The following is an 18,859-nucleotide window of genomic DNA, read 5'->3' as shown; positions in this document are numbered from 1 at the left end:
CCCTTCCTGGGAACAGTAATAGACTCGGTAGAAATGAAAATCTTTCTGACAGAGGTCAGGAAATTAAAACTTTTGAACACTTGTCGAGTTCTCCAATCCATTCTGCAACCATCCATAGCTCAATGCATGTAGGTAATAGGACTAATGGTTGCGGCAATGGACGTGGTTCCTTTTGCTCGAATTCATTTAAGACCATTGCAACTGTGCATGCTCAAACAATGGAATGGGGATTATGCAGATTTGTCTCCCCAGATTCAGATGGACCAGCAAACCAGAGACTCACTCCTCTGGTGGTTGTCTCAGGATCACCTGTCTCAGGGAATGAGTTTCCGAAGACTGGAGTGGATCATTGTCACGACCGACGCCAGCCTCTTAGGCTGGGGCACGGTCTGGAAGTCCCTGAAGGCTCAGGGTCTATGGTCTCGGGAAGAATCTCTTCTCCCGATAAACATTTTGGAATTGAGAGCGATATTCAATGCGCTCCAGGCATGGCCTCAACTAGCGGAGGCCAAATTCATCAGATTTCAGTCGGACGACTGTAGCGTACATCAATCATCAGGGGGGAACAAAGAGTTCCCTGGCGATGAGGGAGGTATCCAAGATCATCAAATGGGCAGAGGATCACTCCTGCCATCTATCAGCAATTCACATCGCAGGAGTGGACAACTGGGAAGCGGATTATCTGAGTCGTTAGACTTTCCATCCGGGGGAGTGGGAACTCCACCCGGAGGTTTTTGCTCAGCTGACCCAGCTATGGGGCATTCCAGATCTGGATCTGATGGCGTCACGTCAGAACTCCAAAGTTACACGTTACGGGTCCAGGTCCAGGGATCCCAAGGCGACATTGGTAGATGCCTTAGTAGCGCCTTGGTCGTTCAATCTAGCTTATGTCTTTCCACCATTTCCCCTTCTCCCCCGGCTAGTAGCCAGGATCAAACAGGAGAAGGCTTCGGTAATTCTGATAGCTCCTGCGTGGCCACGCAGGACTTGGTATGCAGACCTGGTGAATATGTCATCGGTTCCACCATGGAAGCTGCCTTTGAGGCAGGACCTTCTAATTCAAGGTCCAGTCAAACATCCAAACCTAGTTTCTCTGCAACTGACTGCTTGGAGATTGAACGCTTGATTCTAGCTAAGGGTTTTTTGGAATCAGTTATAGATACTCTGATCCAGGCTAGAAAGCCTGTCACCAGGAAAATTTACCATAAGATATGGCGGAAATATCTTTGCTGGTGCGAATCCAAGGGTTACTCATGGAGTAAGATTAGGATTCCAAGGATACTATCTTTTCTCCAAGAAGGATTGGAGAAAGGTCTGTCAGCTAGTTCTTTAAAGGGACAGATATCTGCTCTGTCTGTTTTGTTACACAAGCGTCTGGCAGCCATGCCAGATATTCAGGCATTTGTACAGGCTTTAGTCAGGATCAAGCCTGTCTACAGACCTGTGGCTCCTCCATGGAGTCTAAATTTAGTTCTTTCAGTTCTTCAAGGGGTTCCGTTTGAACCTCTACATTCCATAGATATTAAGTTACTATCTTGGAAAGTTTTGTTTTTAGTAGCTATTTCTTCTGCTAGAAGAGTTTCTGAATTGTCTGCTTTGCAGGGTAATTCACCCTATCTGGTGTTTCATACAGATAAGGTCGTTTTACGTACCAAACCTGGTTTTCTTCCAAAAGTGGTTTCCAATAAGAATATCAACCAGGAAATAGTTGTTCCTTCTCTGTGTCCTAATCCAGTTTCTAACAAGGAACGTCTGTTACACAATCTTGATGTGGCTGAAAAGCATCATCCGGTTGGCTTATGAGACTGCTGGAAGGCAGCCTCCTGAATGAATTACAGCTCACTCTACTAGAGCTGTGGCTTCCACATGGGCTTTCAAGAATGAGGCTTCTGTTGAACAGATTTGTAAGGCAGCGACTTGGTCTTCACTGCATACGTTTGCCAAATTTTACAAATTCGATACTTTTGCTTCTTCGGAGGCTATTTTTGGGAGAAAGGTTTTGCAAGCAGTGGTGCCTTCCGTTTAGGTTACCTGACTTGTTCCCTCCCTTCATCCGTGTCCTAAAGCTTTGGTATTGGTTCCCACAAGTAAGGATGAAGCCGTGGACCGGATACACCAATGTAGGAGAAAACAGAATTTATGTTTACCTGATAAATTTCTTTCTCTTGTTAAGTGTATCCAGTCCACGGATCATCCATTACTTGTGGGATATTCTCCTTCCCAACAGGAAGTTGCAAGAGGATCACCCACAGCAGAGCTGCTATATAGCTCCGCCCCTCACTGCCATATCCAGTCATTCTCTTGCAACTCTCAACTAAGATGGAGGTCGTAAGAGGACTGTGGTGTTTTATACTTAGTTTATTTCTTCAATCAAAAGTTTGTTATTTTGAAATGGTACCGGAGTGTACTGTTTATCTCAGGCAGTATTTAGAAGAAGAATCTGCCTGCGTTTTCTATGATCTTAGCAGAAGTAACTAAGATCCTTTGCTGTTCTCACATATTCTGAGGAGTGAGGTAACTTCAGAGGGGGAATAGCGTGCAGGTTTTCCTGCAATAAGGTATGTGCAGTTAAAATATTTTTCTAGGGATGGAATTTGCTAGAAAATGCTGCTGATACCGAAGTAATGTAAGTAAAGCCTTAAATGCAGTGATAGCGACTGGTATCAGGCTTATTAATAGAGATACATACTCTTATAAAAGTGTATTTTAAAACGTTTGCTGGCATGTTTAATCGTTTTTTACATATGTTTGGTGATAAAACTTATTGGGGCCTAGTTTTTTCCACATGGCTGGCTTGAATTTTGCCTAGAAACAGTTCCCTGAGGCTTCCCACTGTTGTAATATGAGTGGGAGGGTCCTATTTTGGCATTTTTTTGCACAGCAAAAATTACAGACACAGACATCCAGCTTCTTCCTGCATGATCCAGGACTTCTCTGAAGGGCTCAAAAGGCTTCAAAAGTCGTATTGAGGGATGTAAAAAGCCACAGTAGACCCATTTGCAAGTGGGTGCAATGCTCTGCTAACTTATTACATACACTGTAAAAATTTTGTTAGTGTAACTGCATTTTTTCACTGTTATTTCAAAATTTGGGAAAATTTGTGTTTCTTAAAGGCGCAGTAAGTGTTTTCCAAGCTTGCTAGTCTCATTGCTAGTCTGTTTAAACATGTATGACACAGAGGAACCTACTTATTCATTATGTTTGAAAGCCATGGTGGAGCCCCATAGGAGAATGTGTACTAAATGTATTGATTTCACCTTAAACAGTAAAGAAGAATTATCACCAGAGGGTTCTGTCGAGGGGGAAGTTATGCCGACTAACTCTCCCCACGTGTCAGACCCTTCGCCTCCCGCTCAGGGGACGCACGCTAATATGGCGCCAATTACATCAGGGACGCCCATAGCGATTACCTTGCAGGACATGGCTGCAATCATGAATAATACCCTGTCAGAGGTATTATATAGATTGCCTGAATTAAGAGGCAAGCGCGATAGCTCTGGGGTTAGGAGAGATACAGAGCGCGCAAATGCTGTTAGAACCATGTCTGATACTGCGTCACAGTATGCAGAACATGAGGACGGAGAGCTTCAGTCTGTGGGTGACATCTCTGACTCGGGGAAACCTGATTCAGAGATTTCTAGTTTCAAATTTAAGCTTGAGAACCTCCGTGTATTACTTGTGGAGGTATTAGCTGCTCTGAATGACTGTAACACAGTTGCAATTCCAGAGAAATTGTGTAGGCTGGATAGATACTATGCGGTGCCGGTGTGTACTGACGTTTTTCCTATACCTAAAAGGCTTACAGAAATTATTAGCAAGGAGTGGGATAGACCCGGTGTGCCCTTTTCCCTACCTCCTATATTTAGAAAAATGTTTCCAATAGACGCCACTACACGGGACTTATGGCAGACGGTCCCTAAGGTGGAGGGAGCAGTTTCTACTTTAGCAAAGCGTACCACTATCCCGGTTGAGGACAGTTGTGCTTTTTCAGATCCAATGGATAAAAAATTTGAGGGTTACCTTAAGAAAATGTTTATTCAACAAGGTTTTATTTTACAGCCCCTTGCATGCATTGCGCCTGTCACTGCTGCAGCGGCATTCTGGTTTGAGGCCCTGGAAGAGGCCATCCAGACAGCTCCATTGAATGAAATTATTGACAAGCTTAGAACTCTTAAGCTAGCTAACTCATTTGTTTCTGATGCCATTGTTCATTTGACTAAACTAACGGCTAAGAATTACGGATTCGCCATCCAGGCGCGTAGGGTGCTATGGCTTAAATCCTGGTCAGCTGACGTTACTTCAAAGTCTAAATTACTCAACATTCCTTTCAAGGGGCAGACCTTATTCGGGCCTGGCTTGAAGGAAATTATTGCTGACATTACTCGAGGCAAGGGTCATACCCTTCCTCAGGACAGGGCCAAATCAAAAGGCCAAACAGTCTAATTTTCGTGCCTTTCGAAATTTCAAGGCAGGAGCAGCATCAACTTCCTCCGCTTCAAAACAAGAGGGAACTGTTGCTCATTCCAGACAGTCCTGGAACAAGGGCAAGCAGTCCAGGAAGCCTGCTGCTGCCCCCAAGACAGCATTAAGGAACGGCCCCCTATCCGGAAACGGATCTAGTGGGGGGCAGACTTTCTCTCTTCGCCCAGACGTGGGCAAGAGATGTTCAGGATCCCTGGGCGTTGGAGATCATATCTCAGGGATATCTTCTGGACTTCAAAGCTTCTCCTCCACAAGGGAGATTTCATCTTTCAAGGTTATCATCAAAGCAGATAAAGAAAGAGGCATTCCTAAGCTGTGTGCAAGACCTCCTAGTAATGGGAGTGATCCATCCAGTTCCGTCGACGGAACAAGGACAGGGATTTTATTCAAATCTGTTTGTGGTTCCCAAGAAAGAGGGAACCTTCAGACCAATCTTGGATCTAAAGATCTTAAACAAATTCCTCAGAGTTCAATCATTCAAAATGGAAACTATTCGGACCATCCTACCCATGATCCAAGAGGGTCAGTACATGACCACAGTGGACTTATAGGATGCCTACCTTCACATTCACAAAGATCATCATCGGTTCCTAAGGTTTGCCTTTCTAGACAGGCATTACCAATTTGTAGCTCTTCCCTTCGGGTTGGCCACTGCCCCAAGAATTTTTACAAAGGTTCTGGGCTCACTTCTGGCAGTTCTAAGACCGCGAGGCATAGCGGTGGCTCCGTATCTAGACGACATCCTGATACAAGCGTCAAGCTTTCAAATTGCCAAGTCTCATACAGAGATAGTTCTGGCATTTCTGAGGTCGCATGGGTGGAAAGTGAACGTGGAAAAGAGTTCTCTATCACCACTCACAAGAGTCTCCTTCCTAGGGACTCTTATAGATTATGTAGAGATGAAAATTTACCTGACGGAGTCCAGGTTATCAAAACTTCTAAATGCTTGCCGTGTCCTTCATTCCATTCCACGCCCGTCAGTGGCTCAGTGCATGGAAGTAATCGGCTTAATGGTAGCGGCAATGGACATAGTGCCATTTGCGCGCCTGCATCTCAGACCGCTGCTATTATGCATGCTAAGTCAGTGGAATGGGGATTACTCAGATTTGTCCCCTCTACTAAATCTGGATCAAGAGACCAGAGATTCTCTTCTCTGGTGGCTTTCTCGGGTCCATCTGTCCAAGGGTATGACGTTTCGCAGGCCAGATTGGACGATTGTAACAACATGCCAGCCTTCTAGGTTGGGGCGCAGTCTGGAACTCCCTGAAGGCTCAGGGATCGTGGACTCAGGAGGAGAAACTCCTCCCAATAAATATTCTGGAGTTAAGAGCAATATTCAATGCTCTTCTAGCTTGGCCTCAGTTAGCAACACTGAGGTTCATCAGATTTCAGTCGGACAACATTACGACTGTGGCTTACATCAACAATCAAGGGGGAACCAGGAGTTCCCTAGCGATGTTAGAAGTCTCAAAGATAATTCGCTGGGCAGAGTCTCACTCTTGCCACCTGTCAGCGATCCACATCCCAGGCGTAGAGAACTGGGAGGCGGATTTTCTAAGTCGCCAGACTTTTCATCCGGGGGAGTGGGAACTCCATCCGGAGGTGTTTGCTCAACTGGTCCATCGTTGGGGCAAACCAGAACTGGATCTCATGGCGTCTCGCCAGAACGCTAAGCTTCCTTGTTACGGATCCAGGTCCAGGGACCCGGGAGCAACGCTGATAGATGCTCAAGCAGCTCCTTGGTTCTTCAACCTGGCCTATGTGTTTCCACCGTTTCCTCTGCTCCCTCGACTGATTGCCAAAATCAAACAGGAGAGAGCATCGGTGATTCTGATAGCGCCTGCGTGGCCACGCAGGACCTGGTATGCAGACCTAGTGGACTTGTCATCTCTTCCACCATGGACTCTGCCTCTGAGGCAGGACCTTCTAATACAAGGTCCTTTCAATCATCCAAATCTACTTTCTCTGAGACTGACTGCATGGAGATTGAACGCTTGATTCTATCAAGGCGTGGCTTCTCCGAGTCAGTCATTGATACCTTAATACAGGCTCGGAAGCCTGTCACCAGGAAAATCTACCATAAGATATGGCGTAAATATCTTTATTGGTGTGAATCCAAGAGTTACTCATAGAGTAAGGTTAGGATTCCTAGGATATTGTCCTTTCTCCAAGAGGGTTTGGACAAAGGCTTATCATCTAGTTCTTTAAAAGGACAGATCTCTGCTCTGTCTATTCTTTTGCACAAGCGTCTGGCAGAAGTTCTAGACGTTCAGGCATTTTGTCAGGCTTTGGTTAGGATTAAGCCTGTGTTTAAAACTGTTGCTCCCCCGTGGAGCTTAAACTTGGTTCTTAAAGTTCTTCAGGGAGTTCCGTTTGAACCCCTTCATTCCATTGATATTAAACATTTATCTTGGAAAGTTCTGTTTTTGATGGCTATTTCCTCGGCTCGAAGAGTCTCTGAGTTATCTGCCTTACATTGTGATTCTCCTTATCTGATTTTTCATTCAGACAAGGTAGTGCTGCGTACCAAACCTGGGTTTTTACCTAAGGTGGTTTCTAACAGGAATATCAATCAAGAGATTGTTGTTCCATCATTGTGTCCTAATCCTTCTTCAAAGAAGGAACGTCTTTTGCATAATCTGGACGTAGTCCGTGCATTCAAGTTTTACTTACAGGCTACTAAAGATTTTCGTCAAACATCTGCCCTGTTTGTCATTTACTCTGGACAGAGGAGAGGTCAAAAAGCAACCTCTCTCTCCTTTTGGCTTCGGAGCATAATACGCTTAGCCTATGAGACTGCTGGACAGCAGCCCCCTGAAAGGATTACAGCTCATTCTACTAGAGCTGTGGCTTCCACCTGGGCCTTTAAAAATGAGGCCTCTGTTGAACAGATTTGCAAGGCTGTGACTTGGTCTTCGCTTCACACCTTTTCAAAATTTTACAAATTTGACACTTTTGCTTCTTCGGAGGCTGTTTTTGGGAGAAAGGTTCTACAGGCAGTGGTTCCTTCCGTTTAAGTTCCTGCCTTGTCCCTCCCATCATCCGTGTACTTTAGCTTTGGTATTGGTATCCCACAAGTAATGGATGATCCGTGGACTGGATACACTTAACAAGAGAAAACATAATTTATGCTTACCTGATAAATTTATTTCTCTTGTAGTGTATCCAGTCCACGGCCCGTCCTGTCCTTTTAAGGCAGGTCTAAATTTTAATTAAACTACAGTCACCACTGCAGCCTATGGTTTCTCCTTTCTCGTCTTGTTTCAGTCGAATGACTGGATATGGCAGTGAGGGGAGGAGCTATATAGCAGCTCTGCTGTGGGTGATCCTCTTGCAACTTCCTGTTGGGAAGGAGAATATCCCACAAGTAATGGATGATCCGTGGACTGGATACACTACAAGAGAAATAAATTTATCAGGTAAGCATAAATTATGTTTTCTCCTACGGTGTATCCGGTCCACGGCCCGCTCTGGCATTTTGGTCAGGTTTAAATTTATTTTTTGTAAACTACAGTCACCACTGCACCCTATGGTTCTCCTTTTTCTCCTAACCGTCGGTCGAATGACTGGGGGGGCGGAGCCTGAGGGGAGCTATATGGACAGCTCTGCTGTGTGCTCTCTTTGCCACTTCCTGTAGGGATTGAGAATATCCCACAAGTAAGGATGAAGCCGTGGACCGGTTACACCGTAGGAGAAAGAAATTTATCAGGTAAACATAAATTCTGTTATTGCGTGATGGGAGATTCCAGAAATAGGGGTTAATGTAGACTCAATACAATACGGACACTAAATATAGTTCTCACTATGCTTTATATTAGAGTTTATTAAGTATATTTGCCAATGCTGATATAGGTTTTTATTGTTATTCAGTAGAGGAAATAAAGATGTTCCAAGAAATATCGGATATATCTAAGAGTCTCTTTCAGGTTATGTTATTGGAGTTGTAGTAGGCTTTGTATTCTTTTAAAAGTCAACTGATATTCATGGGCAGGAAACGTTAATATGTGGGTTTATGTGGGTATTTTTAATGTTAATGTTCCTGCTTGGTTCACTTCTTAATAAAACATATTTAATTGTTTATTAAAATAAAAATGTAGCTCCAGTCAACCTTTATTGATCTAGTACACAAATTAAAGGTACATGAAACCCAAAAATGTCCTTTCATGGTTTAGACAGAGTTTACAATTTCTTTCATGTAATTAGCAAGAGTCCATGAGCTAGTGACGTATGGGATATACATTCCTACCAGGAGGGGCAAAGTTTCCCAAACCTTAAAATGCCTATAAATACACCCCTCACCACACCCACAATTCAGTTTTACAAACTTTGCCTCCGATGGAGGTGGTGAAGTAAGTTTGTGCTAGATTCTACGTTGATATGCGCTCCGCAGCAAGTTGGAGCCCGGTTTTCCTCTCAGCGTGCAGTGAATGTCAGAGGGATGTGAGGAGAGTATTGCCTATTTGAATGCAGTGATCTCCTTCTACGGGGTCTATTTCATAGGTTCTCTGTTATCGGTCGTAGAGATTCATCTCTTACCTCCCTTTTCAGATCGACGATATACTCTTATATATACCATTACCTCTGCTAATTCTCGTTTCAGTACTGGTTTGGCTTTCTACAAACATGTAGATGAGTGTCCTGGGGTAAGTAAATCTTATTTTCTGTGACACTCTAAGCTATGGTTGGGCACTTTGTTTATAAAGTTCTAAATATATGTATTCAAACATTTATTTGCCTTGACTCAGAATGTTCAACATTCCTTATCTTTCAGACAGTCAGTTTCATATTTGGGATAAATGCATTTTTTCAATCATTTTTTCTTACCTTAAAAAATTTGACTTTTTCCCTGTGGGCTGTTAGGCTCGCGGGGGCAGAAAATGCTTCATTTTATTGCGTCATTCTTGGCGCGGACTTTTTTGGCGCAAATTTTTTTTTCTGTTTCCGGCGTCATACGTGTCGCCGAAAGTTGCGTCATTTTTTGACGTTTTTTTGCGTCAAAGATGTCGGCGTTCCGGATGTGGCGTCATTTTTGGCGCCATAAGCATTTAGGCGCCAAATAATGTGGGCGTCTTTTTTGGCGCTAAAGAATATGGGCGTCATTTTTGTCTCCACATTATTTAAGTCTCATTATTTATTGCTTCTGGTTGCTAGAAGCTTGTTCACTGGCATTTTTTTCCCATTCCTGAAACTGTCATTTAAGGAATTTGATCAATTTTGCTTTATATGTTGTTTTTTTCTTTTACATATTGCAAGATGTTCCACGTTGCAACTGAGTCAGAAGATACTTCAGGAAAATCACTGCCCAGTGCTGGAGCTACCAAGCTAAGTGTATCTGCTATAAACTTTTGGTATCTGTTTCTCCAGCTGTTGTTTGTATTGCATGTCATGTCAAACTTATTAATGCAGATAAAATTTCCTTTAGTACTGTTACATTACCTGTTGCTGTTCCGTCAACATCTAATTTTCAGAGTGTTCCTGATAACATAAGAGATTTTATTTTTTTTAAATCCATTAAGAAGGCTATGTCTGTTATTTCTCCTTCTAGTATACACAAAGTCTTTTAAAATTTCTCTTTTTTCAGATGAATTTTTAAATGAACATCATCATTCTGATACTGATAATGGTTCTTCTGGTTCAGAGGTTTCTGTCTCAGAGGTTGATGCTGATAAATCTTTGTATTTGTTCAAGATGGAATTTATTCGTTCTTTACTTAAAGAAGTATTATTTGCATTAGAAATAGAGGATTCTGGTCCTCTTGATACTAAATGTAAACGTTTAAATAAGGTTTTAAATCTCCTGTAGTTATTCCAGAAGTGTTTAATCTCCCTGATGCTATTTCTGAAGTAATTTCCAGGGAATGGAATAATTTGGGTAATTTATTTACTCCTTCTAGACGTTTAAGCAATTATATCCTGTGCCATCTGACAGATTAGAGTTTTTTGGGACAAAAATCCCTAAGGTTATGGGGCTGTCTCTACTCCTGCTAATGTACTACTATTCCTACGGCAGATAGTACTTCATTTAAGGATCCTTTAGATAGGAAATTGAATCTTTTCTAAGAAAAGCTTACTTATGTTCAGGTAATCTTCTTAGACCTGCTATATTTTTAGAGGATGTTGCTGCAGCTTCAACTTTTTTGTTAGAAGCTTTAGCGCAACAAGTAACAGATCATAATTTTATAGCATTATTTTTATTCTATAACATGCTAATAATTTTATTGGTAATACCATCTTTTGATATCATTAGAGTTGATATCAGGTATATGTCTCTAGCTATTTTAGCTAGAAAAGCTTTATGGATTAAACTTGGAATGCTGATATGTCTTCTAAGTTAACTTTGCTTTCCCTTTCTTTCCAGGGTAAATAATCATTTTCGTTCCTTTCCTCGCAACAAGGAACAAAAGCCTGATCCTTCATCCTCAGGAGCGGTATCAGTTTGGAAACTATTTCCAGTTTGGAATATATCCAAGCCTTATAGAAACCTATAGCCAGCTCCTAAGTACCTATGAAGGTGCGGCCTTTATTCCAGCTCAGCTGGTATGGGGCAGATTACGTTTTCTTCAAAGAAATTTGGATCAATTCCGTTCTCAATCTCTGGTTTCAGAACATTGTTTCAGAAAGGTACAGAATTGGCTTCAAGTTAAGGCCTCCTGCTAAGAGATTTTTTTCTTTCCCGTGTCCCAGGTAACACAGCAAAGGCTCAGCATTTCTGAAATGTGTTTCAGATCTAGAGTTGGCTGGAGTGATTATGCCAGTTCCAGTTCTGGAACAGGGGCTGGGGTTTTATTTTATCTCTTCATTGTACCAAAGAAGGTCAATTCCTTCAGACCAGTTCCTGATCTATCATTATTGAATCGTTACGTTAGGATACCAACATTCAAGATGGTTACTGTAGGACTATCCTGCCTTTTGTTTAGCAAGGGCATTATATGTCTACAATAGATTTACAGGATGTGTATCTGCATATTCCGATTCATCCAGATCACTTTTAGTGTCTGAGATTCTCTTTTTAGACAAGCATTACCAGTTTGTGGCTCTACTGTTTGGCCTAGCCTCAGTTCCAAGAATTTTTTTCAAAGGTTCTCGGTGCCCTTCTTTCTGTAATCAGAGAACAGGGTTTTGGTATTTCCTTATTTGGACGATATCTTGGTACTTGCTCAGTCTTCTCATTTTCGTAGAATCTCATACGAATCGACTTGTGTTGTTTCTTCAAGTTCATGGTTGGAGGATCAATTTACCATTCAGTTCATTGATTCCTCAGACAAGGGTAACCTTTTTAGGTTTCTAGATAGATTCAGTGTCTATGACTCTGTCCTTGTCAGACAAGAGAAGTTTTAACATTGATATCAGCTTGTCAAAACCTTCAGTCACAATCATTCCCTTTGGTAGCCTTATGCATGGAAATGTTAGGTCTTAGGACTGCCGCATCAGATGCGATCTCCTTTGCTCGTTTTCACATGCGACCTCTTCAGCTCTGTATGCTGAACCAATGGTGCAGGGATTACTCAAAGATATCTCAATTAATATCTTTAAACCGATTTTACGACACTCTCTGACATGGTGGACAGTTCACCATCGTTTAGTTCAGGGGGCTTCTTTGTTCTTCCGACCTGGACTATAATCTCAACAGATGCAAGTCTTACAGGTTGGGGAGCTGTGTGGGGGTATCTGACGGCACAAGGGGTTTGGGAATCTCAGGAGGTGAGATTTCCGATCAATATTTTGGAACTCCGTGCAATTTTCAGAGCTCTTCAGTCTTGGCCTCTTCTGAAGAGAGAGTTGTTCATTTGTTTTCAGATAGACAATGTCACAACTGTGGCATACATCAATCATCAAGGAGGGACTCACAGTCCTCTGGCTATGAAAGAAGTATCTCGAATTTTGGTTTGGGCGGAATCCAGCTCCTGTCTAATCTCTGCGGTTCATATCCCAGGTATGGACAATTGGAAAGCGGATTATCTCAGTCGCCAAACGTTGCACCTGGGCGAATGGTCTCTTCACCCAGAGGTATTTCCTCAGATTGTTCAAATGTGGGAACTCCCAGAAATAGATCTGATGGCTTCTCATCTAAACAAGAAACTTCCCAGGTATCTGTCCGGATCCCGGGATCCTCGGGCGGAGGCAGTGGATGCATTATCACTTCCTTGGAAGTATCATCCTGCCTATATCTTTCCGCCTCTAGTTTTTCTTCCAAGAGTAATCTCCAAGATTCTGAAGGAATGCTCGTTTGTTCTGCTGGTAGCTCCGGCATGGCCTCACAGGTTTTGGTATGCGGATCTGGTCCGGATGGCCTCTTGCCAACCGTGGACTCTTCCGTTAAGACCAGACCTTCTGTCGCAAGGTCCTTTTTTCCATTAGGATCTGAAATCCTTAAATTTAAAGGTATGGAGATTGAACGCTTGATTCTTGGTCAAAGAGGTTTCTCTGACTCTGTGATTAATACTATGTTACAGGCGCGTAAATCTGTATCTAGAGAGATATATTATAGAGTCTGGAAGACTTATATTTCTTGGTGTCTTTCTCATCATTTTTTGGCATTCTTTTAGAATACCGAGAATTTTACAGTTTCTTCAGGATGGTTTAGATAAGGGTTTGTCCGCAAGTTCCTTGAAAGGTCAAATCTCTGCTCTTTCTGTTCTTTTTCCTAGAAAGATTGCTATTCTTCCTGATATTCATTGTTTTGTACAAGCTTTGGTTCGTATAAAACCTGTCATTAAGTCAATTTCTCCTCTTTGGAGTTTGAATTTGGTTCTGGGGGCTCTTCAAGCTCCTCCGTTTGAACCTATGCATTCATTGAACATTAAATTACTTTCTTGGAAAGTTTTGTTCCTTTTGGCAATCTCTTCTGCCAGAAGAGTTTCTGAATTATCTGCTCTTTCTTGTGAGTCTCCTTTTCTGATTTTTCATCAGGATAAGGCGGTGTTGCGAACTTCTTTTGATTTTTTACCTAAAGTTGTGAATTCCAACAACATTAGTAGAGAAATTGTGGTTCCTTCATTATGTCCTAATCCCAAGAATTCTAGGAGAAATCGTTGCATTCTTTGGATGTTGTTAGAGCTTTGAAATATTATGTTGAAGCTACTAAGTCTTTCCGTAAGACTTCTAGTTTATTTGTTATCTTTTCCGGTTCTAGAGAAGGCCAGAAAGCTTCTGCCATTTCTTTGGCATCTTGGTTGAAATCTTTATTTCATCATGCTTATGTCGAGTCGGGTAAAACTCCGCCTCTAAGGATTACAGTTCATTCTACTAGTTCAGTTTCTACTTCCTGGGTGTTTAGGAATGAAGCTTCGATTGATCAGATTTGCAAAGCAGCAACTTGGTCCTCTTTGCATACTTTTACTAAATTCTACCATTTTGATGTATTTTCTTCTTCTGAAGCAGTTTCTGGTAGAAAAGTACTTCTGGCAGTGGTTTCAGTTTGAATCTTCTGCTTATGTTTTTCATTAAACTTTATTTTGGGTGTGGATTATTTTCAGCAGGAATTGGCTGTCTTTATTTTATCCCTCCCTCTCTAGTGACTCTTGTGTGGAAAGATCCACATCTTGGGTAGTCATTATCCCATACGTTACTAGCTCATGGACTCTTGCTAATTACATGAAAGAAAACATAATTTATGTAAGAACTTACCTGATAAATTCATTTCTTTCATATTAGCAAGAGTCCATGAGGCCCACCCTTTTTTGTGGTGGTTATGATTTTTTTGTATAAAGCACAATTATTCCAATTCCTTATTTTATATGCTTTCGCACTTTTTTCTTATCACCCCACTTCTTGGCTATTCGTTAAACTGAATTGTGGGTGTGGTGAGGGGTGTATTTATAGGCATTTTAAGGTTTGGGAAGCTTTGCCCCTCCTGGTAGGAATGTATATCCCATACGTCACTAGCTCATGGACTCTTGCTAATATGAAAGAAATGAATTTATCAGGTAAGTTCTTACATAAATTATGTTTTTAAACAACTTTCTGATTTTTTTTTGTTGTTATCTAATTTGCTTCTTTCTCTTGGTATCCTTTGCTGAAAAGCATATATAGGTACTTTCAGGAACTGGGAGCTAGCTGCTGATTGGCAGTTGAAGATATATACCTCTTATCATTGGCTTCCCAATATGTTCATTTAGCTCCCATTGCTTCTCCATCAATAGAGGATACCAAGAGAATGAAGCAAGATACAATGGGTCCCTGTTTAGGTGTTCTCTGAGCTCTCAAGGGGTTTTGGATCTCTGAATTTTCCCTCCATGGAGGGATGTTTTGTCTAGGAACTGTTTTTTGCTGGTTCCTTTTCTCCAAAAGCTGCGGGGTTCTCGTAGGGATGCGCATCTGTCTCTTTTTCGGTTTAAGGCGAACTCCTTGGTTCCCTCCAGCTGGGGAACTGGACAAGGGGGTTGTTTTCCCTTTCTCTGTGGCCGCACTATAGCCTGCTACTTAGTAGTCTGTGCGGTTTTCTGTTTTTCCTGGTGCCCTCAGATTGGGCTGCCTCTTACCCTCCCGATATTGGCATTCAGTGTCCTCTTTAGTATAATTTTCCCACAAGTAATGAATGGGGCTGTGGACTCTTTCCCATTAGGAAGAAAAACATAAATTATGCTTACCTGATAATTTCATTTTCTTCCGTGGGAAAGAGTCCATAGCCCCCCGCCCGTTTTTTATCGTTTTTTTTTTGTGTGTAGTCTTCTGGCACCCTTTCATCTTGATATTTCTTCCACTGATCCTTTTTCCTCGGCAGAATGACTGGGGGATAGGGGAAGTGGGGGGAGTATTTGAGCCTTTGGCTGGAGTCTCTCTGCCTCCTCCTGGTGGCCAGGTTCTTATTTCCCACAAGTAATGACTGCGGCTGTGGACTCTTTCCCATGGAAGAAAATGAAATTATCAAGTAAGCACAATTTATGGTTTTTTTATTTATTCCTATTATCAATTTTTCTTTTGTTTGCTTGCTATCTTTATTTTAAAAAGCAGAAATATAAGCTTTGGAGCCGGCTCATTTTAGGTTGAGATCCTGGGTTGCGCTTGCTGATTGGATGGCTAAATGTAGCCACCAATCAGCAAGCTCTATACAGGGTACTGAACCCAAGATAGGCCGGCTCCAAAGCTTTCATTCCTTCTTTTTTAACTAAAGATACCAATAGAAAGAAGTAAAATTGGTAATAGGAGTAAATTAGAAAGTTGCTTAAAATTGCATGCTCTATCTGAATCATGAAATAAAATATTTGGATTTACAATCTCTTTAAATACAGATTTGCTTAATCAACAAGTGCATAATAACAAGACAATGCAGTAGCACTTACTCTGAATTTTAAATGAGTAATAGATTTTTCTAACACCTGCTCAGTAGGAGCTGGTGCGTCAGAAATAGCGCATATAAAAGGTGTGTGTGACTTTTCTACAGGGTTTAAGCACAGTTATATGCAAGCAATAGTAATAAGAGCTATAGCACGTTTATGCCCTGTAATTAGATTTTCCTTTTGTCTAATTCATTCATGTGGCTTTACTAACAGAGAAGATTGGAATGGCCTAGGGGACAAATCGCGGACATAAAATTGTTTCACACAGTAGTTTAGGTGGTTTATAAACACACACAGTCAATTAATAGTATTCACTGTTTTAAAAATACATTATTATTAGTTGTCAATATGACTGCATCATGTGATGTGAGGGGGCATAACCTGAGTTAAACAAAACTCAAAATTGATTTCCTCACAAATTAATTAATTACTGTGAAAACTTTGAAATATACATTCATTATGTTTTTGCTTACTTTTGCTGTACTTGTGCTTGTCATTCGCTTCCTAGAAACATTGTAACCTGACTACTGCAAAACTGCTTGAGCCAGCTACATAGTACAAAGGGATTGTGTACTAATCGGTCACACTCAAGAGACTTAAAATATGCAGCTGATTCAGGCAATTTTGCAGAATATTTAGTCTACGGAATTTGACTTCCAGCTTTTCTTGGGGATGCAGCACAAGCACAGATTTTCCAGCAAAAAAAAATATTTTAAAGGAAATGTAATGAAAATAAATAATAGCTGTATGTTTCATTTGCATTAATTTATTTTCCATTTAATGTCCCTTTAAATCAACTCAGGTTATGTCCTCATCAAATCACACAGTGATACAGAGCTTTTATTTCATGTCATATTGCTCACCAATAATTCTGCTTCACATATGGCCCCCACCTCATTCTCAATATGATTTCATCCAGGCAGGCAGCAGATACTCGTGCAATTTTCTCTAATTTTATCTGTTTTTGCAGTGAACTTTACAGCTGTCTAGATCTAATGAATTGTCATTTTTTTTTCTTTCCTTGTTGTTTGTTTTGCAGACAGACCTTGGGTTTGGAATATTCCGTACGTGAATGCTCCTGACACGAATGGGAATATCTGGTGCCCATCATAAAAGACAACCGTCTCATATTTCTGTGACTTTCATAATACAGTCTAAGAAAATGTAAGGATCAAAAGTAATGGAGCAGACACAATGCAACACTTTTCATTTATGTCTTATAAAGTTGTTTGCAATAAACATAATATTTTCTTTTTTATGTTTTCTTAAAAAAGACGTCAGAAAAAAGCAATAAAATATGTTGTTATATATAAATGATTTTAATTATGTCAAATACAAAGTCATTTGTTTAAAATCTTTTTTTGAAAATTTTCCCCAAAAGGAAATTAATACATTTATTAAAGGACATTAAACCCTGAATAAATGATAGATAGAATGATGCATTCAAAGAAAAGATTAGTCTGAGAATAACATATAGATGTATTTTTTTTAAGTTTATTAGCTGTTGAAATATTGACAAAATAAGTGTAAAGTTTTAAGGGGCCGAATTATCAAGCTCCGAACATAGCTTGGTGCCCTGTATTTCTGGCGAACCTTCAGACTCGCCGGAAACACAAGTTATGAGGCAGCTGTCTAAAGACCGCTGCTTCATAACCTGTCCGCATGCTCTGAGGAGGCGAACAAACATCGCCAGAAATCAACCCGATCGAATTCACAAGAATTCTGGTGCAATGTTAAATGTTGACAGCGTATGCTTTCGGCATTTATCGACGTGCAGCAGACATGATCTGCAATATCGGATCATGTCCACTCGCACCTTCTTAAATATGCGCTGCAGAATCTGTTGGCGCTCTACAAATAACCAATAATAATAATAATATGCCCCTTAGTGTCTATAAAAAATTGGAGCTGCCATGTTGTTATCTTCTCAGGTGCGCTAACCCAACAGGAAATATTAATATTTCACATTACAATGTTCTTCACATAGCAGAATATTTTCTATTTATTCTGAAATACATATTTATATATATATATATATATATATATATATATATATATGATTTTTTTTTGGTAAAAAAAATATATATACATATATATCTATATATATATCTATATATATGTGTGTGTATAGCTATATACAGATATATAGGACTATCTATTTAAAAATACTTTATTAGATATGAATATTGCAAAAATATGGTTTTTCATGTTTAAAGCTACTTGTCTGCAAAGGGCTCCAATGCGCATATATACACTCACCGGCCACTTTATTAGGTACACCTGTTCAATTGCTTGGTAACACAAATTACTAATCACCCAATCACATGGCAGCATTTAGGCATCTAGACGTGGTGAAGACGACTTGCTGAAGTTCAATCCGAGCATCCGAATGATAAAGAAAGGGTATTTAAGTGACTTTGAACGTGGCATGGTTGTTGGTGCCAGACGGGCTGGTCTGAGTATTTCAAAAACTGCTGATCTACTGGGATTTTGACGCACAAACATCCCTAGGGTTTACAGAGAATGGTCTGAAAAAGAGAAAATAGCCAGTGAGCACCAGTTGTGTGGACGAAAATGCCTTGTTGATGTCAGAGGAGAATGGGCAGACTGTTTCGAGATGATAGAAAGGCAGCAGTAACTCAAATAACCACTTGTTACAACCAAGGTATGCAGAATACCATCTCTGAATGCACAACACATCGAACCTTGAAGCAGATGGGCTACAGTAGCAGAAGACCACACCGGGTGCCAGTCCTGTCAGCTAAGAACAGGAAACTAATGCTAAAATTTGCACAGGCTCACCAAAATTGAACAACAGAAGATTGGAAAAATGTTGCCTAGTCTGATGAGTCTTGATTTCAGCTGCAACATTCAGATGGTCAGAATTTGGCGTAAACAACATGAAAGCATGAATCCATCCTGCCTTGTATCAATGGTTTAGGCTGGTGGTGGTGATGTAATGGTGTGGGGGATATTTTCTTGGCACACTTTGGGCCCCTTAGTACCTATTGAGCATTGTTTAAATGCCACAACCTACCTGAGTATTGTTGCTGACCATGTCCATTCCTTTATGTCTACAGTGTACCCATCTTTTGATGG

The 18,859-nt window shown here is 40.9% G+C and overlaps 1 protein-coding gene across 1 annotated transcript in view; it reads left to right on the top strand.

Annotated features, from left to right (window-relative positions):
- Positions 1–17,074, top strand: part of TDP1 (tyrosyl-DNA phosphodiesterase 1) — a 698,490-nt gene extending 681,416 nt beyond the window's left edge. The window contains exon 16 of the mRNA XM_053697569.1: positions 16,800–17,074. Within this exon, the coding sequence (XP_053553544.1) occupies positions 16,800–16,873 (74 nt within the window). The 3' untranslated portion in view covers positions 16,874–17,074. The remainder of the gene's footprint in view (positions 1–16,799) is intronic.
- Positions 17,075–18,859: the final 1,785 nt, after the last annotated feature.

Source organism: Bombina bombina, chromosome 1, assembly GCF_027579735.1.
Source record: "Bombina bombina isolate aBomBom1 chromosome 1, aBomBom1.pri, whole genome shotgun sequence".
In the NCBI taxonomy this organism is placed as follows: domain Eukaryota; kingdom Metazoa; phylum Chordata; class Amphibia; order Anura; family Bombinatoridae; genus Bombina; species Bombina bombina.
Note: the sequence above shows the minus strand (reverse complement) of the source record. Positions and strands in the feature narration are given on the sequence as shown.